This window comes from Haplochromis burtoni, unplaced genomic scaffold (assembly GCF_018398535.1).
Source record: "Haplochromis burtoni strain Fernald_Lab_line unplaced genomic scaffold, NCSU_Asbu1 Contig_104, whole genome shotgun sequence".
NCBI lineage: Eukaryota > Metazoa > Chordata > Actinopteri > Cichliformes > Cichlidae > Haplochromis > Haplochromis burtoni.
Genome location: NW_024582465.1, coordinates 1013802 through 1033118, shown reverse-complemented (window position 1 = coordinate 1033118; position 19317 = coordinate 1013802). Strand labels below are relative to the sequence as shown.

The following is a 19317-nucleotide window of genomic DNA, read 5'->3' as shown; positions in this document are numbered from 1 at the left end:
CGCGTGTGTGTGTGTGTGTCCTGACAAGTGCATGGTCAAGTAGAAAGCAATCATGTTAAAGCCCTTTCATAGCTTTGTGTAGTGTGACGTTGACACAAGGAGCATCAGAAAGAACTCAGTGAACTCTTTACTGCACAGTGTATAGCCCTCTGCAGCTGACACCACACAGGCCCGAACCGAAAACTTATAGAACACTTGGAAACAGGAAGAATCGAAGAAACTTTCTGAAAAACATGCAGCGTGGATACAAGTGGGCGCTTTCGTGAGCACTGCGAGCGACTTTTGCGTGCGCAGCACAGTAAGTGAATTCCTACTGTAGCCCCAGAGACAGGTTAGCAGATTTCCCATGATACAGTGCCTGGACTGTGAGCATAAAGAAGGCATGCAGGTGCAAGTTTCAGGCATGCACACAAACATTCATGTGTAGACACACAAGCACACACACCAGCACCACAGCTGATATATACCCTTAAGCCCCCCCCCCTCCTTTCCTGTGTAGCCACACATACTACTTGCACACTTCTCTTACTCCCTCTCACACTCTCAGTCTGTCTTTCTCTTCATCTGTCACCCCTCCCTCGTCTCTTTAACTCTGCAGTGTTTCTCTCTGGATTTCCCTTTACGTACCTGAAATTTCCTCCTGGCCACAAAGTACTTCATTCTGCGGAGGACTTTTACCGCAGATCTCTGGGCATGGGACAACCTGTGACAGAAATAAAGGAGACTAATTTAGGCCACAAAAGAAAAACACTTCACATTTTAGCTTGTTGTAAAAGGTCAAGTGGTTTGTTCTTGACTAACTGCCCTGAAAAGAAGGGACAAAAAAAAGAAAAGAAAAGAGAGAGACAAAAAAGTCTACGTGCTCAGCGCTAATTGACCCTTGCTGCTTTTCAGGTTCGATGAACAATGCGTATGCCACCCAACTGCAAAACACATGTGGGTCTAAACAGGAAAAACAAACGTACATTGACAGATATGCATTGATACAGACAAGTGTAACAACACAGATTAACCCGCACTCTGTATCGGTGCTTGCCTTTTCACTCAAAACAGTAAATCCACAACCCACTGCGAAAACGAGAGAAGAAAACCAATTCAGTTTGCCTTAAGAGGAGTCCCAAAACACACGTTTCTGAGATCAAAGAAGCACATCTGTGTCAACACACAGACACACACACATGTACACACAAAAATGCTGTTATGAAACACTGAAACCAAAACCACTTGATGCACACAACACACAACAGCTTTTACTTGCATACCATAGTGACTATATGGCATGTATTTTTGTTTTTTCAAGCAGGCGCTGTGCTCTGCTGTGCATTGGTGCACACTGGGTTTAGATGTTACTGCATTTCATGAATCAGAAAATCTTGCAAACACATACTGGAAGCACATTAACATGCTGCAAAGTAAAATCAAGTGTAATAACCTAGGACAAGGTGTCTCAACCTTTGTCAACGCTGCGATCTCCATAATCTTAAGACCGCAGCAGTTTAATAGTCATGTCAAACTGTCATGCGAATTAGAAAAAGGCATGGGGTATAATAATAATAAAAAGGTATTAACATTTTCAAGGGCATTTAGGGGGCTTCCAAGAGAAATGTTAGTATCAATATATAACTTACATTCTTTGCTTCAGATATTATTTGATGGAAAATGAGATTGTCAAGCATACCTAAATACTAGCACCTGCCATAAATGCTTCCAATAAACAGAGACCGGCAGCCTGCAATCAGTCTGCAGTTAAATGGGGTCAAGCTGGCAATTTTATGCTAAGTATTTCTGACAATACAGCAATTAACTGTGATTAAATTGTCAAAAATCACTTATCGGTTGCTGTCTCTATAGACAGAAATTCAACCAGAACCAACCAGCTGACAGCCAGCTCATTGGCCCTAAGCTGTACTCATTCCCACAGATTATTTCAGACTGATGGCAACATGTTGGCAATTTGTCTGCATTTATAAATTAGACAGCAATTATTTGCCAACCTTCAACAATCTTTCTGGGAGTGATTGCAGTCAGTCCAAGTTAGACTGCAACTGTTTGCAGACAGGTTGCCTGTCTGTGCAAATCACCTTAAGCTGACTAGCTCGGACTCTGGGCAAACACGTAGTTACCACAAGTTGCAATTGGTTGCAGAAAGGGAAGAAATAGGGGCTTTTTTGGTAGGTGCAAGCAGGTTATTGTCCTGTTTTTTCTCATGAAACTGAGCCATTAGCTTGCCCTGAATTAGGAGGCACCTTGGTCAAGCTAAGTGTATCCAGTGCTTGATGATCGTTCAAAAAAGCCAATTTAATGTAAGTTTGTTTGCTATTTCAGCATGGTGGTGCATGAGACGAGACCCTTGTTCAAAGAGTTTAATTTATTTAAAAAATATCTCTTATTGGTCTCTCTGGATCTAAACAATGTCCCCATACATATTACTGCAATATTGTATTCTGTACTGATCTTTTCCCACACCCCCAAAATAAACAGAAAAGAACTATTATATGGCTTTTGTCCAATTACAGACTTAAATCCCACACAGAATTAAATGAACAATACATGACCTATTATTCTTTTCAATGCAACATTTGTTTAGCAAAAACAAACAGTAATGGAGTGCAAAGTCTGGGTGAGGAGGGTATTATTTGATCCCTGCTTTTTGTGTCAATTTTAATATTGGTTTTCTGTTTCATGTAGGACATGTCTCAGACAAAGGTGACCTTTCAGCCATCTGTTGGTATGTGCTGATAAGCCTTTGGGCCATGTGCATACGCCCAGCGTCTGCAAAGAGTGTGGATTAAGTCAAAGCCAATATATGGGTTTTGTGTATTGTTTTGAAGAGTTCTCTCAAGCTACTTCCCAGTCAAGGCAGACAGACCCGCACATACAAGCGCACACACACCCTTGACACACAGAATCACACAGCCTCCACCCTCGTCTCCCTAAACATGGGGGTCTTTGTGGAGTCAACAAGTCGCTCTGAGGTCTTAATTAGGCAAAGGGACAACAAAAGGACTTAACAGACAATGCGTTGACATGGGACCATAAAACAGGAACATCAAAGGCTGTTGAACTGCCGTCTTTCTTCCTGCCCTCCATGCAGGGCCTGCCCAAGCTATAGGAGGAAATGCATGCAAACAATACCAAACATAAAGAGCATGAGTCCCTATTTTAGGAAAAAAAAAGTCTAGCACCCACCCCTTTGCTCTCCTTCGTCAAAGAGGAGAAGGATGTGTTTTTTTTTCTCCCCTCGTTTCTGTGTGAACTGGAGGGTGCAAGCATAATTGGGAAAGAAAACACACGTAGGAAACAAAAAACATGTGTGGTTTTGATCGTTGAACAACTGTACCCTGCTCCCTCCTTGCCCTCCTCCCGTTTCCTGCATTTGACACAAATGCACACACATGTTCAGTGGGTAAGTGTGATAAAAGAACAACACGGATGGGTGTTTTGTTTTGTTTTCTTTTGTCCAACACTAACCCACTCTGTACTCCATTAAACATTTGACACACAGAAAATGTAAGAATGCAAATCCCACATTTCTCTGCTTGCTCCTCTTGTGCTCTTGAGAGGTAAGTGGGAAATGTAGACCTCCTACGGACAGGATCTCGTAATATTGTCATGTAGTCTTTTCTTTCCCGCCCTTTCTGTTTCGGTTACTCACTAAAACATGTAGAATGATTCTCTAGAAAAGCGTGGTCTGCCTAACCGCTCACCACGCAATACTGGTATCTTGTTTTTAACGATGGCAGCACCTAAAAGTCATCTTCAATTGTCTACCATTGTATTCTAGTTATGATGACCTGCTGGTAACATTATTTAGCGTAACATTTGAAATAAGAAATTGTAATAAGGAAGTTGTAATGCAGATAAAGAAGCCAGATTTCCTTTTTGTAAAATGCAGGCTCCACCAACCCTGACCTGCAGGACTACAGTGGTATGTAGGAGCCCAAAGTGTTACAGTACTCCGAGTTCTTCCGGGGTTACAAGCTCCAAAGAAGACAGCCTGCCTTTACTTCTCTGTTGCACTTTGAGGACTGGGTGGAAAAACAGGACTCTGTACTTGCTTAACTTCTTGGTATTTTAAGGAAAATGAGACACATATAATACTATAAGTAATTTTAAGTACAGTACAACTGAATATTAGAAAATCCATCATGCACCCCAATATAATGAATATTAACAAACACCATAAAAGAAATAAATATGTAAAAAGTAACACTTTAATATAGCCCATGACCAAAAAAGTATTTATGATATAAGATGAGAAAATATTGTTTGTCAGCAAAATTATGCAGTACTTAAAATTACTTACAATACTACTTACATTTACTTACAATAGAATAATTTCTTTGTTTCCTCCAGACCCCCCTAGCATATCAACTTTTAAATATGTCTAGGTAAATATAGTTATATTTTAATTTTAAGTAAAACATATTGAAAATTACAGGGTAACTACGCCCTCAATTGCAGGCTATATAATAAAGTGTTACTACAACATCTTCTCTCTTCTTGTTTCCCATCTTTGTGTGTATCTGTGCAGAAGATTTGACACAGTTTATCCTGGGAACTTCTCTTGAGCCAGCAGAGCTCAGATTTTACCCCCGACGACTTCAATATTCTTTCCATTGTCCTGCACTGTATGATTCACTCGTGCTTGGTTGTGTGTATTTTAATTGTGAGGATTAAATCCCGGTTTCTAGTTCTTCTCAACAGACTCGCTATTCTTCAGGTCCACTGTAGAAGTCATAGGTGAGCCATCGTTGCTGCAGTTATGAACTAGCCCTGACCCTCGCTTCAAAACTGGTGAAAGATTTAGCCCCATGGCTTCCCATTGACCCTTCACTCTTAATAAGTTTTCTCTCTTCCCCAGTTTCAAATGGTCACTTTGGAGACCTCTGAGTTGTCAATGGCAACCTACCCTCCTATGCCCCATGACCCCGGCTCTGTCTTTGGCAGGGGACCATCAAATATCCTGTGCTTCCATGGTGTGCAGCAATAACCTTGGAGTCAGTCAGGAGAAAGCAACCCTAGACACGCATGTGCTACACTACAGGCAGGGCCCAGCAAGTCTGCTGGCCTGTGTGTGTGTGTGTGCGTGTGTCTCTGTGTGTCTGCATCTGTCTCTGTGAGATAAGCTTTATATAACTGGCGCTTTGGTCCATCAAAGAGATGTGCTCTTCTTCAGTTCTCCTCAAAACCAGGCATTTTTTTTATCATGTCTTGGCAGGATAAGATGATTACATTCTTTCAGAAATGTTTGATCTAAGTGATGGCATGCCATTCACTGAGTGTTTAAAACGAAGAGGATTGCAACTCTAATTTAAGCAATGCTACCACGTTTTCTCTAAAATACAGAATTCTTCAATGACTTCTAAAAATCCCTAATACGTGTAACCACAATCTAAGGTTTCGGGTAAATTTTCCCGAGTATTTCCATGGCATACAAAAAAAGGGGAATAGGACATATGCTGTTTTCCATTTATCTTGGAAGTTGGAGCTGGAATTGATGTTACACGAGTTGAGCAGTACAAACAAACCAGGGTAGCCATTGTTAGCAGTATCTGTTCACTGAAACTCACTGCAAATCGTTTTGCACATACTTACATTACCGCAGATGCACACTGGACAGCTTTGTGTATGATGAACTCTACACTGTTCCAAAAAATAGTAATGTCAAAGTATCTTACTGTATATTTTACAGTTCTGTACTGTCTTTCTAGAATATCATTAAATTTACATTAGTAGACTGTGATTTTACATGTCAAAGGTAAAATAACATAACATCACTGTAATTAAAGTAAAACACAATTCACATGTTTTTTAAATATATTTTTTGTATGGCAGTACTGTAGGAAAAAATCCTAATATAAAAGTATTTTAGTGTGCATTTTACAGTTTTGTTCTGTTCTTCTAGAATATCATTAAAGTTACGTAAATAGACTGTGATTTCATATTTCAAATCTGTACATATGCATATTTAGATTGTTAAAATGCATTCACAAATGTATCATGATTTTACAAATATCTGTCCGTTATTTGAAAGATTGAACTGTTGAATTCAAATGTAATGCTATGGAAAAGTATATAACATGATTCCTATAAGCTTGTGTTACATCACATAAGTATTATTATAATTGCTATTTAGAGCGATCGTGGCTCAAGAGTTGGCAGTTTGCCTTGTGATCAGGAGGTTGCCGGTTCGATCCCCGGCTCGGACACTCTCGGTATTGTGTCCGTGGTCAAGACTCTTCACCTACTGGTGATGGCCAGAGGGGCCAATGGTGCGATATGGCAGCTTCGCCTCTGTCAGTCTGTCCCAGGGCATGCAATCCATTATTATTTAAATTAACTGTATATTTCTGTACATTTACGTATTATGATTCATATTGCCACATTCATTGACCTTGTAATTTCATTGTTTGATCACATTAAATTGTTCCTAATTTACTGTCTAAAAGCACTTGGAAAAGGCAGAAGCCCATGTAAAATTAGAGCAACAAACTCTATTTTCATTACTGAAAATAACTGTATTTTCACGAGAAAGTTATTTTCTGTTATTTTACGGTAGTATTTTGGCGCCCCAGCTGCCGGAATATTGCTGTTTTTTTAGGATTTGTTTTTTTCCCCCTTTTTATAGATAATTTCATTGTTTAATCACATTAACATGTTCTTAATTTGATGTTTAAAATCACTTGAAAAGGCAAGATCCCATGTAAAATTAGCGCAACAAACTGTATTGTCATTACTGGAATCAAACGTATTTTTATGAGGAAGTTGTTTTCTGTTTATTTACGGTAGTAGTTTGGCGCCCCAGCTGCCGAAATATTACCGTTTTTTTAAGATGTTTTTTTTAAACAGTGTAGAGCTCACAGGTAATGGTAAAAACCAGATTTTGGGGTCAGGGCAAAATCTGCCGTTCTGTCCAAGTATGAAATCCAACTTTCCAAGTTCAACTGGAACCCACTATTAAACCAGTTCTGCCTCTGCCTGTTCTCCACTGTCACCCAACCTTTGATTCATCACAACCAGGTTCTTTCTTTTCTCTTTCTGTTACCAGGCAACCAAATAAGCATGAAGGCTAAGTTAAGTAAGTTAAGTTAAGTAACTTGGTTACTTTCTTTATAGCTGCAAACTCATTTTCCACACTCTGAGTCTCTGTTTGACTCACTTTACGACTTCCTCCATTATTCTGACTTGCTTCATGTTTTTGCTTATTCTTCAGTTTGGCTGCAGTTAATTTAATCTTTAATTTAAACTCGACTCAGTCAGAACGTGAACCTGAAAATCTGCCATACGTGCAATACTGTCAGATGCAACCACTTAAATCTGCTTTCTGCTACAATAGGTTCCCTTCTCCCCATGGGCCTGCTCCAGTTGTTTTCATGTCCACTCTTCCCAGATCAATAGACACTGATCAAGACATGCCAGAGACAATAGCAGTAACCCAACCACATCAAAGACCAGCACCCATTAAGAGCTGATGACAAAGAGAGAACAGAACGAGCGAGCCCTGTTTGATGTGTGTGGCCTCGGAGACAGAAAAAACGAGGGGGAGACGCCAGAGATACTTTACAATCTGTCTTCACTGTCACCTCGCAAACACACAATCAAATTACTGTTTTCATGTTTCCGTATATAGATATGGAGTAATGTATAAAGCAAAAAAAATACAAATAAATTCAGTAATTTGCTCTTTCACATTCACTGCCACAGAATTTCTCTGAATAATAAAGCCTTAAAGTCTCCTCTCCCGAAGCTTGTGAAAGAATCCCACCAAGGAAAATTACTCGTCTCGAGAGGCAGCTGACGTCCCAGCACACTCGGAAAAGCTCCACCCACGTTTAACGTTAATGATGCAGAATCTCACAACCTGTCATTATTTGCAGAGAAAAGAGACGGTCGCAGCTCTTTTCCCACCACGCAGAGAGAAGATTGGAGAAGAGCACACTTTTAACAAGTCGTGTAATGACCACTGAACTCTTGTCCGTGTAGTTCTAAATGCCAAATGATCAAAACAATTTGGGTGACGAGGTTTCTGTTGGAAAAGCCAAACCAATTTGAACTAAACCTGTGGGAGATTTGATCTTTACTCGAGTACATAAGCCGCAAAAAAATTAAGATTTACTCTGAAAGAATATAGACAAAATCATGTACACAGACATTTTAATAATGCAATTTAAGTTGGTTAAATGTGACATTTAAAACTTGGTTGACTCGTTTTCCCAGTTCCTGTCATCAACAAACTCAGAAGTAAGAATGACTCTGGGAATAGCAACCTCAAAGATGAGACCAGCATTATTCAGGGTTTTGGGGTTAATGTTCCAGCCTGAGGTGTAGCCTAAAGACAGGGATGTGGTGGTAACTATTCTTCAAAGAGAGTCTAATTAGAGAACTGCATCGTTTTGTAGTTAATGATCCCCTATTTTCTGTCAGACCTTGTTCTGGTCTAAATAGCTGCTTTTGCATTATCTTCAGGAACTTGGTGCTGGCCATGAGATTACGCAAGCGTTTACAGGAACAGATTTCTGCCAACCTGCTGGCCTTTCTGCTTCATTGGTGGTGAAGGATCCACCGGACTCATTACCTGATAAAACTTTGACCAAACATTGGTGGTACGTATGATGCTGGTAACTGTGGATCTGTGAGTGCAAAAACGTGCCTGAACGAGGTCTCAGTAGTGTAATAGAAACTTTACAGAGTAAATTTCCTTATGTGTAGTTTAAATGCAGTGATGTGGTTATTTAAAAAAAACATGCTACATATTACTCGTTACTCGTCTTAAAAGTAATGCAGTACATTATTTAATTACTCAACGAATTCTATTCTTTGAGTAATTAAATAATATTCCATACATTACTATCTTGTTACTCTGTAAGATGATCTTGACTGCACTGTCTCATAAATATCAGTTAACAGTATAAATCTTCCACACACTATCCTAATGACACAAAGCCAAACAAATAAACCAAAGTTGAAAAAAAGGTATGTGCTTTAAAAGGAAAAAACAACAGCCCAAAGAAACAACAGCTACAGCCAAAGTGATTCTACTATAGAAGCATGTAGAGGTTGAAATGCAGGTTGCCGTCAGTGCAGATGCTTAAAAATAGCCGAAATTTTGTTAGCAGTGTAATGTAGTTGTTTCTGTGCTTGACGCGGCTTGCATTTCACCATTATGCTCTTGTCTTTTAGAGCAATAAAATAAAAGTAAGCACTGAGTGTACTGACACAATCAGGTAATTTAGGATAATGTATAAAAGCATACACTCTCACAAGCATTGGTAAGTTCCTGACTCTGGTGTATATGAGACTAATCTACGCCTGCTGTTTATATCTGTGTTTAAGCTTGGGTGACTCAGCCCAAAATGACAGGTGGGAGGAGAAGTAAGCCTCACTAGTGGCCCCGCACACATCTACATGTACCAGTATTTAACAAACAGCAAATATATAGGCACACTAACATGTCATGTGGACGTCCATCACATTCACAGCCTGCCCTGTTTAGACCAACATTCCCGAGAAAATGTGTATGTATGGGTAATGTTTGTGCATACATACATGAAGATGGATGGGTGATTGAGTTTAGTGGAAGAAGAGGATTTATAATTCATGGCCTAATAGGATTTGTTGCTATTTAGGAGGATTAAGGATGTCATAGAAAGAATCTATTTACTGTTGCCAGTCAGGGGGGTCCTCTTGCCTGGGTGGGGAGGTTTTTGGATGGTGGGCAGAAGTGAGGTGAGGGGTGCATGGACCCTTGATTTTTTTTCTCTCAAATAACCCCAGGTAGTAAGGCCCCTAAGCACTTAAACCCACCCCCACCTCCCCACTTCAGCCACCATTTTTGGATTAAATTGGCTGTTTCTCATTCATAGCAGTCCAGTAATCCAAGCACATGAGCCCAGTGGTTGGTCATGCCAACACATGGTCATTCATGGGAAGTTGTGTGTGAATGTATTCAAGGACAGTTAGCCCTACCTCGCTCTTGAGGGAGCATGAAGAGGTGACTGTCACAGCCCTGCCTTGCTTACCCAGACCATGGAAGCAGCAGGGAGACAGAGAAGAAGAAGACGGGGAAAAAACAGAGATGGGAAAAAGAGAGAAAAGAGAAAGGAAGAGATGGAGTGTGACCTGAGGACCTTCTTAGCCAAGAGCCTTCCATTGGTTATAGATTATAAAACAGAGCTTGCTTTCAAAAGGGAATTATTCTTTCATTCATGTGTGGCTGGGGCTACAGTGGAGGGGTGGAAGGGGTAACATTAAAGACCGCTGTTTAATTAGGCCTTTCTACAGTGGTTAGGCTTTTTGTTCATGATTTCAACTATGGGAAGCCATCCAGTCAGTGGATGTCACTGTCAATTATTTTAGATCTGTTTACCTTGAGAGAAAGACATAAAGTCAAAGAACTAGTGACTAATCACGTAAGACTAAGCAACCAGTCGAAAAACACAAAAAACCAAAAACCCATTAAGAAGTAAAAACCAAATTGCATTTGTAAGCCCAGTTTGTTCAGACACAGCGTACAGTATTTTTTAAATTTATTTTTTAAATTAAAATGCTGCCAAACCCAAATGCTGGTCCAACAGAAGGCAGCTTCAGTCTGAACAGATTTGACTTTCCTCATGGTACATCCTGTTTGTGTTTCTCGTGCACAAACTACAAACATGGAGAGACACACAGAGATTCATTTTGATTATTTAGCAAAAAGACATGGAAAGAGAGTCTGCAGAGAGACTGCAATCCCGAAGCTTAAGGGGCCTGCTCGTCAAACCCTGCAGAGGCCATTTGTCTTCTCATATTCCCCATAGTTTAAATGCTGAAAATAAAGGAAAACTAGAACTTTATTATCTTTAAATCATTGCAACAGCACTTTTGTTGGGATGGGAGAGGGGAAGGGAGGATTTCAGAAGAGAAATACAGTTGTGAGGCAAGGCTTCTTTCAAAACATTAGAAGAAAATAGTGGGAAAAGGTTGGCTTATTAGCAGATCCATCGATATCCTTAGTCTACCTCTGGTCTTCATTTAGCTGTGCAGTGATACAAAACAAGAGACAAGCTAATAAAAACACATGAGACACACAAGCCTACTTGGTTAATAAAATACCTTATCCAAATACTGGGAGTACTGAAAGAGTAGAAGGAACATTATTGGAGGGAATGACAGAGACAAAATGAGATGGAGCGGTGGAGGAAGTGGTAGCAGCAGTCGTAATGGTCGGTATGGATTTATGGTAGCAGATGAGGCTGAGAACGTCTTGGCAGGCTTGTTTTAATAGCTTCCGTTCTTGCTCCAACATTCAATTAGCACACTGCCTCTGTCTCCAGGTCCACCCCTGCCTGGACAGTAATTATAGCAGCAGTCCAAACACACAAAAGCAGACAGAGAGTCAGTCAGGCAGACAGACAGGAAAGCTGAGAAAGCCTCAATGAGGTTGTATCACTGACACACTTAGTCTGCACTAAATCTAGAAGTACAGTTTTCATTAGTGATCTGCTGTTGTTGTTCATACAGTATAAATATTAAATCATCCACCCTTGCATCTATTTATTACGATTTTCACCATTTGATAGTGGACCGAGAGGGATTCAACTTTAAAGGCTTAGACAGAAATGGTGTCGATTGAGTGGTATTGATTATGGTTTTGTCAAAGTAAAAATCAAACAAAAAAGCGAATCCTTCTCTATGCATAAATTATTCATTTTACGTGGGCTCACCCTTAGGTATGGAGCTCAGTCATTCAAGAGAGACTTTGAGTTGTGCTGCTGTTCCCCCATATCAAAAAGAGCCTGTCGAGCTGGTTTGGGCATCTGACTATGATGCCTCCTGGACACCTCCTAGGTGAGGTATTTAGCACACGTGCGTATATGTGTTAGTGTTTGCCCCCTTCCTAATTTTTAATTTTTGCATATTTGAAACTGAAATCTTTCAGATCATCAAAACAAACGTTCATATTACACAAAAATAGCCAGGGTAAATAAAACGCAGTTTTAAAATGATTATTGCTTTTATGAAGGTACAATAGTCATCAAAACATGGATGATCTGATATCGTCGTGTTGGTGTTGTTCCCAGGTCATCATGAAAATGTTGTTCCAGGTTCAACATTGCAAGTGACCAATCACATTGTTGTGACGTTATTCTTTTGCGCGCCAAGCCATTCGTGCATTTATGAAATTCCAATGTTGCAAGGACAATATCAATTCTGCTTACCGTTTATTAAAGGGTTAGGGTCAGGGTCCGTTGATCGGCGGACAGAAGCGGTTCTCGCAGCTTAAGTAAAGTTTTTTGACTGACACCCCCATCACCTCTGTGGACTCATTCCGCTTCCTGGGTACCACCATCACCCAGGACCTGAAGTGGGAGCCCACCATCACCTCCGTCATCAAGAAAGCCCAGCAGAGGATGTACTTCCTGAGGCAGCTGAAGAAATTCAACCTGCCAACACGGACGATGATGCAGTTCTACACTGCAATCATCGAGTCCATCCTCACCTCCTCCATCACCGTGTGGTACGCTGGAGCCACTATCAGGGACAAACAGAGACTGCAGCGTGTTGTGCGCTCTGCTGAGAAGGTGATTGGCTGCAGACTCCCATCTCTGCAGGACCTGTACACCTCCAGGACATTGCGGCGTGCAGCCCGGATCTCAGCTGACCCTTCTCACCCTGGACACAGTCTGTTTGACCTGCTCCCCTCAGGCAGGAGGCTCCGGTCCATTCGCACCAGAACCTCTCGCCATAAGAACAGTTTCTTCCCCTCTGCTGTTGGACACATGAACAATAACCATATGACTGTTCCCACCACTAACACATGACCCTACGCTGTGTTCACTGCATCATTCCATGTTTGGCACTGATCACCACCTGCACTCATGTATATATCTTTCAACGTAGCACTTTTAATTCTTATTCTTATTTTTATTTTCATGTCTATTTAAGTGTTATTTATGACACCATGTTTGCACTGAAGCACCGCAGCAATTTCCTAATGTTGTAAACCTGCTCAACATTTGGCAATAAACCCTTTCTGATTCTGATTCTGATTCTGATTGTTTTACGGCGGTTTTTCCCGAAGTCGCAAAAGTATGACGTCACAACATTCTGATTGGTCACTTGCAATGTTGATCCTGGAATAACATTTAGTATGATGATCTGGGAACAACACCAACACGACAATATCAGCTCGTGCTCAAAACATACCTTGCCCTGAGTGAAAACTGGTTGTGCCACCCTGAAATTAAACATTTGTGAGAACTGGCAATGAGTCTTTCACACCATTGTGTGTACTTTTTAGGACTGTTTTAATTCAATCACATTGGAGATTTTCGAGCATTAATGGTCTGTTTAATCTGATCTAAGTCTGGACATTGACTAGACTACTCCAAAACAATCATTTTGTGTCTTTGAGTCATTCAGAGGTGGATTTGCTGGTATGTTTTGAATCATTGTCCGGATACACAACCCGAGTGAGCTTAAGTTTCAGGACAACTTTTCTCCTTCGGGATTTTCTGATAGAGAGCACCATCAAATAAAACAAGTTGTTAAAGTCCTGCGGCAGCAAAGCAACCCCAGATCATCATCACACTACCATCAACAGTTTGACTGTTGGGATAATGTTCTTTCTATGAAATGAAAGAAATAGATGCCAACCTTCCAAAAATTCTACTTTTGTCTTGTCAGTTGACAGAATATTTTCCCCCAAAGTCTTAAGGGATCATCATATTTTGGAAACTGTGAGACGAGCCTTTGTGTTCTTTTTGTTCTTTTTCAGCAGAGTTCTCCCATGGAAGCTGTTTTTGCCCAGTCTCTTTGTTATTGTTGAATCATGAATTCTGACCTTAACTGAGGCAAGTGAAGCCTGCAGATGAGCTGTTGATGCATTCTTGGAGTAATTTTGGCCACTTGGGGTTGGTTCACCATTGTTCCAAGTTTTCTCTATTTGTGTATAATGCCTCTCACTGTGATTTTCTGGAGTCCCAGAAATTTAGAAATGGCTTCGTAACCTTTTCCAGACTGATAGATGTCAATGACTTTGTTTCTCAGCTTTGGATCTTTGGATCGTGTAATGATGTGTTCCGAATTGATTCAGCAGGTCTGGCAGTAATCAGCAATCATGTTGTTAGCTGAAATTAAAATAATCTTTTATAAAATATACAGTTAATCACAGTTAATTTGTGATTTAACTTTTTCACACAGGCATATCACTTTAAAAATGCATTTTGGATACACTCGGGTTATCTTCGTCTAATATTAAAATGTGTTTAATGATCTGAAACATTTCAGTGTGACAAATATGCAAAGAAGTAAGAAATCAGGAAGGGGGTGATTACGTTTTCACAGCATTGTATATATAAGAGGAACTGGTCTCAGGTATGCAAAAATCACTCCATAATGCAGCTGTGAAAAGATTCAGAAGCCCTGTAATATAATGTAAACCTTCAAGGAAAGTCTGAAAACATGATAATCCATATCAGTTTTTTTTCATGTGATCAGAGACCAATGCAGCAAACTGAAGCAACAGTGTTGCATTAAAAAGAAGTCCAAGTCAGGACCTCTACTGCTCGCTGCTATAGTGGGATCAGATGACTGTACACTAAGAGTTCATAGGCCCGGGAGGAGGTGAAAGATGATCAGATGGCTCAGTGGGTGCAACAGGGTCTATGATTGGTCAAATTGACCTCCCTAATGTTCTCTGGTGAAATGAGATGTGAGAGGGGAGTGTGTCAGGGAGAATTATGGGCCTGTATCAGATCTTTTAAGCTCCTTTAAAAACTATATGCCTTTGCTTCCAATGCCTTACATGTTTTAAGTGTTATTTAAAAGCTGCTGGAGAGCTGTTTTAACATCCTGTAAAAAGATATAAAGTAAAGTAAAAATAAAGTAAAACGTCATCAGATACTTTTAGGATTTGGAGTATGCAGTATTATACAGTAAACGGCATCATTATTAACTTGCATTTCAACAACTTATTAACAAAGACACGTGAAGTAATCAAATATGTTCGAATGTTTGTGGGAATATAGTTCGAGCGCGTTTTGAAATCATTTTGAGTGATATTTGTGTGTTTTCCCACGTTATACAACAGTGAGCGGCCAGATCTGCTGATCCTCAGATTGAGCTCCAAAAGACATGAAATCTAATTTGAGTGTGAGAACAAACAACAGCCAGAACATTCAGGACAAAGCTGAAAACAGGAGCAGCTGCCAACCCCAAAAAACAAAGCACAGTAAACTGAGAGTTCAGTTCATTAGCCAAGAAGAATAACTAAACTCCAAAACTGAAACATAATGCAGAAGAACTAATGTGATCCATTGAAATCATACCTCAGAGTAACAACATGTCAAACAATCCTTCATATTTGCAAAGTTATTTTAAACCTGAGAACTGAGAAACTTAGGGAGTAAATTTTAGCGCACAAATTTGAAACCGATGTAGAGAATCATCCATTGTTTGTGTAAATAATATAGTATTATGATGATATAACAAACACTGACCTAACAACATGATGCAGTCTGCAAGGAAATGATGAAACATGACTTTCCAATACAGCTCCGTGCTGACAGACAGGAAAAACCAAAATGCTGGCTCAGAGCCCAGAGCATTAAATGACAGACTGTAGTTTTCAAAGGCATTTATTTGTCATTATACTAAACTAACTTGAGATCAGCTGATATCTGTTAACATTCTTTACCTAACACGCGTGTGAGGTAACCATGAATGACAGAGCCGGTCACATCTACATCAAACTGAAAGAAAAATTCAAAATCACATGGGACAGTGATTAAAAAAAGAAAGAAAGAAAACACAAATACTGAAATAAGCAAGAGAAGCAAAAGAAGTGTGGGATTCATCCTGTTTTCAAAGAGCTCGGTTATGAGGCGCTGGGAACAGGGTGCAAAGCCATAATTGGACGCTTGTTCCCGGCCAATTTTTTCAGGGTAAATTATCAACGCATGGGTTGGATTGCTGGAACCACATTGTGGAGGTGGGAACATTGGGAGCTTTGAAGAGCCAACTTGATGTGTTAACAGAATCATTTATCACGCTGGGATAATGTGACGGATCAAGCAAAGACCCTGCATATGCTGTTGCTTCTACATTTACCCTGCTGACTCAATGCAGAAGCAGGCAGCACTGACAGAGGTGCTGGATCTCCGTGTGCAGTCTTTTCATGTGTGTGTGTTTAAAACAAGATGTGTACATAACCATGGCAAAGCTCCTATTGGCAAAATGTACAGAGCCTTGTGTATCTCGAAGTTAGTGAGTAAAATGATGACTAGGCATGTTGCTTTTGGAAAGCTTAGGACTGCCTTGTTTGCCCTCCCATACTACACAAAACAGACAGTCACGGCTTGCCACTCACCTCCAAGTTTAAAAACTCAAACAGGCAAAAGAAATATACTTTGGATAACAATAAATTTAGAAATGTAATAATTTCAGGCTTTCTGGTTGCTAACATAGAATGCTACACCAGCTCACAGCTTCAAAGTTAAAGGCTGTGTAGAAAATTGGTATAATTAAAAAGTTTCCCTCGCACTCCCATTGTCATTACTGGAGCAAAGTAAGCATTTGAAGTTTATGTTGCACAAGTACTATATATACTCACCTAGAGAGTGGCGAAATGAAAGGAGGTGTATCAGCAAACTAGGATTCTGAAATAAAATGTCCTGGTTTTTGTTAAAAGACCCTCAAGGCATTAACTTAAAACCCACCTGTTGAACTGTCAGAACAAAAATGACTTTATTTAAAAGGTTATTAATTTACCCCAAACAAACATAAAAAACCCTAAATCATAGAAAAGACTGAAACAAATACACTTTATAGCCTACAGCTCAGAAAAGGACCAAGCTACTACTTATGCTAAAAGCTAGTAAGCTAGCTAGTCCATTGCCTTTATTCATATATGACTTTTACTGGAATCTGTTCACAACACTGCTTACAGAAAAAGCAGAAGACTTGGACTTTGCTTTATATTGCCACAAAAAATATTAACTGTATAGAGTAAAATATAGAATTATACATGTTGTGCCTTTATATTGATGATTGTGTTAGCAAAGTGGCAAAGTTACTATCACTAGCTTCTAGCACATATTCCAAAACTGTTGAAGGGATATCCTAAAGTTAAGAGTGCAAGTGTTAGTGTAAACTAAATTTTATTAAGCTGGCTGTCATCTCGGACAAAAAAAACGTGGCTCAGGGGGTTGGGAAGCGTATCTGTAACCAGTTGTGGCCAGTTCGATCCCTGGGCTCTCTGTCCTGGTCGTTGTGTCCTTGGGCAAGACACTTTACCCTACTGCCTACTGGTGTTGGCCAGAGGGGCCGATGGCGCGATATGGCAGCCTCGCTTCTGTCAGTCTGCCCCAGGGCAGCTGTGGCTACAACTGTAGCTTGCCTCCACCAGTGTATGAATGCGAGAGTGAATGAATAGTGGCATTGTAAAGCGCTTTGGGTGCCTTGAAAAGTGCTATATAAATCCAATTATTATTATTATTATTAATCCATACCCTCCGTACCTCCTAAGAGCTTAGTATATTAGTCAGAATATAAGTGGGTGTATAGTATACTAGAGGAAAGACTTGTGTATCTCAGTCCAGTGTTATAGTGTGTAATCCCCATCTAATCATTCATATACGTGGGTACTGCATGGATATAAAAAATAAACACAAATACTACTAATAAAACAAAGTAATACTTCTGCATTATCCACCAAGATGAAACATAACTTTTTAAATCACAGGGTGCTGGTTTGAATTACATGTCACACCAGTGCATTTTATGCCCTTTTGCCAATATGATGAAGAGATATTAGTATGTATGCCTCAAATGGTAGAGCATAGTTGAACCCCTGACCCCAGCCTTAGAGCAGCCCTGAATTACAACTGTTGCTCTGGATCTAGATGTTTTCCTAGAGGAGGAAGCAGAACTCTTTTTGTTGCTAGACCACTAGGTGCTCAAGTAACTGACAAAAAAAGTTTAACCTTGTGCTGGATGCCACTCAGAAATGGAAAATTTGTATCCTGTGCATAAAAACTAGATTACATTTCATGACCATTTCACAATTTGCCATGAGACTGAGCTTTTGTATACTATAGCTGGCCAGAGACCAGTCCAGGGAGGGAGGATATTTCATACATTAAACCGTCTCCATGCAGGAGGTGAGGTAACTTGGAGCTGTCAGGAGTTGTGCTTGTCCAACTGTGCGTGGTGTACATTGCTGTGCTAGGGGAAACACAGGATACATATAGCAACTGATATGTGGCATATATGTGAAACAATGGGGGAGGGGGTGTGATAGGGGGAAAAAGAGTGAAAGAGGGGCTTCACAAACAAAAGAAAAGTCAGTTACACACAGAGAGAGGAGGTCGGGGGAAAAGCTCTGAAAACCAAAAATCAGCAGAAAGAGGAAGAGAGAGAGAGAAGGGGGAGAAAAAAACCATTTGCCTTCAGCATTGGAGTGGGAGGAGTAAAAAGGAGAAGTAACAGAGGAGAAGAGGAAAAAAGAGATATGGAGAGAAAAAGAAAGAGTGAAGGAGGAGGTGGAGAGTGTCAGGGCTAAGGGTGATTAAGCCTGGAGTCTCCTCTCTGCAGAGACACGTGCGCAGACTTAATCAAGTCGACGCCAGCCAGCCACATTTCCACATTACTCCCTGGCTGCCTGCCTGACAGGTCCGAAAGAGGGAAGGGAAGAGGAGCTGAGGGAGGCTGCCCCCCCATACAACCACCCACCCTCTTCTTTCTTCTCCTCCTCCTCCTCCCCTGGTTTCACCATCCCCAGGCCCTGAGACGCTGCCAGAACACATGTGAGCATGGTGGAGGGAGCGGGGTGGTGTAAGTCAGTGAGCAAAGAGCAGAAATACTACTGACTCCAATAAATGAAATGTTATTAGCTGACAAGTCAGTTACACACCCGGAAAAGATCTGTTGTTTTTTTCAAGTGAACAAAAAAAAGAAAGATTGTAATGAAATCAATGAAACCAACTCATTCTGAAAACGCATCTAAAAATGTACCACACTTTAAGACAGATCGGGACATCAGTCGAATAGGTTCTTATGTTGTGTGTGTTCAGTTTTAAATTGTGGTCATATTGGGGGGGTTTTAGGCAAAGAAATTCTAAGACATATTTGAGTATGACATTGACGGGTGTGATGTTTTTAGTCAGAGACACAATTTCGCAAACTGAAGCAAACACTCATAGTGAAAACACACGGCACACACCCTCAACCGCACGCTCTCAGTTTCATAGACTGTTTTTTTTATTCTTAACATCCTCCCCCCTCGAAAAACATACTGCGCACCTTCCCGCGTCCCTCCTCACCACCACCACCACT

At 40.4% G+C, this 19317-nt stretch overlaps 1 protein-coding gene across 2 annotated transcripts in view; it reads right to left on the bottom strand.

The window, feature by feature from the left end:
- Nucleotides 1–19317, bottom strand: part of kcnq1.2 (potassium voltage-gated channel, KQT-like subfamily, member 1.2) — a 178503-nt gene that overhangs the window by 67597 nt on the left and 91589 nt on the right. For both annotated transcript variants that reach the window (XM_042223187.1, XM_042223188.1), the window contains one exon: nucleotides 628–703. In XM_042223187.1, coding sequence (XP_042079121.1) covers nucleotides 628–703 — 76 coding nt within the window. The remainder of the gene's footprint in view (nucleotides 1–627; nucleotides 704–19317) is intronic.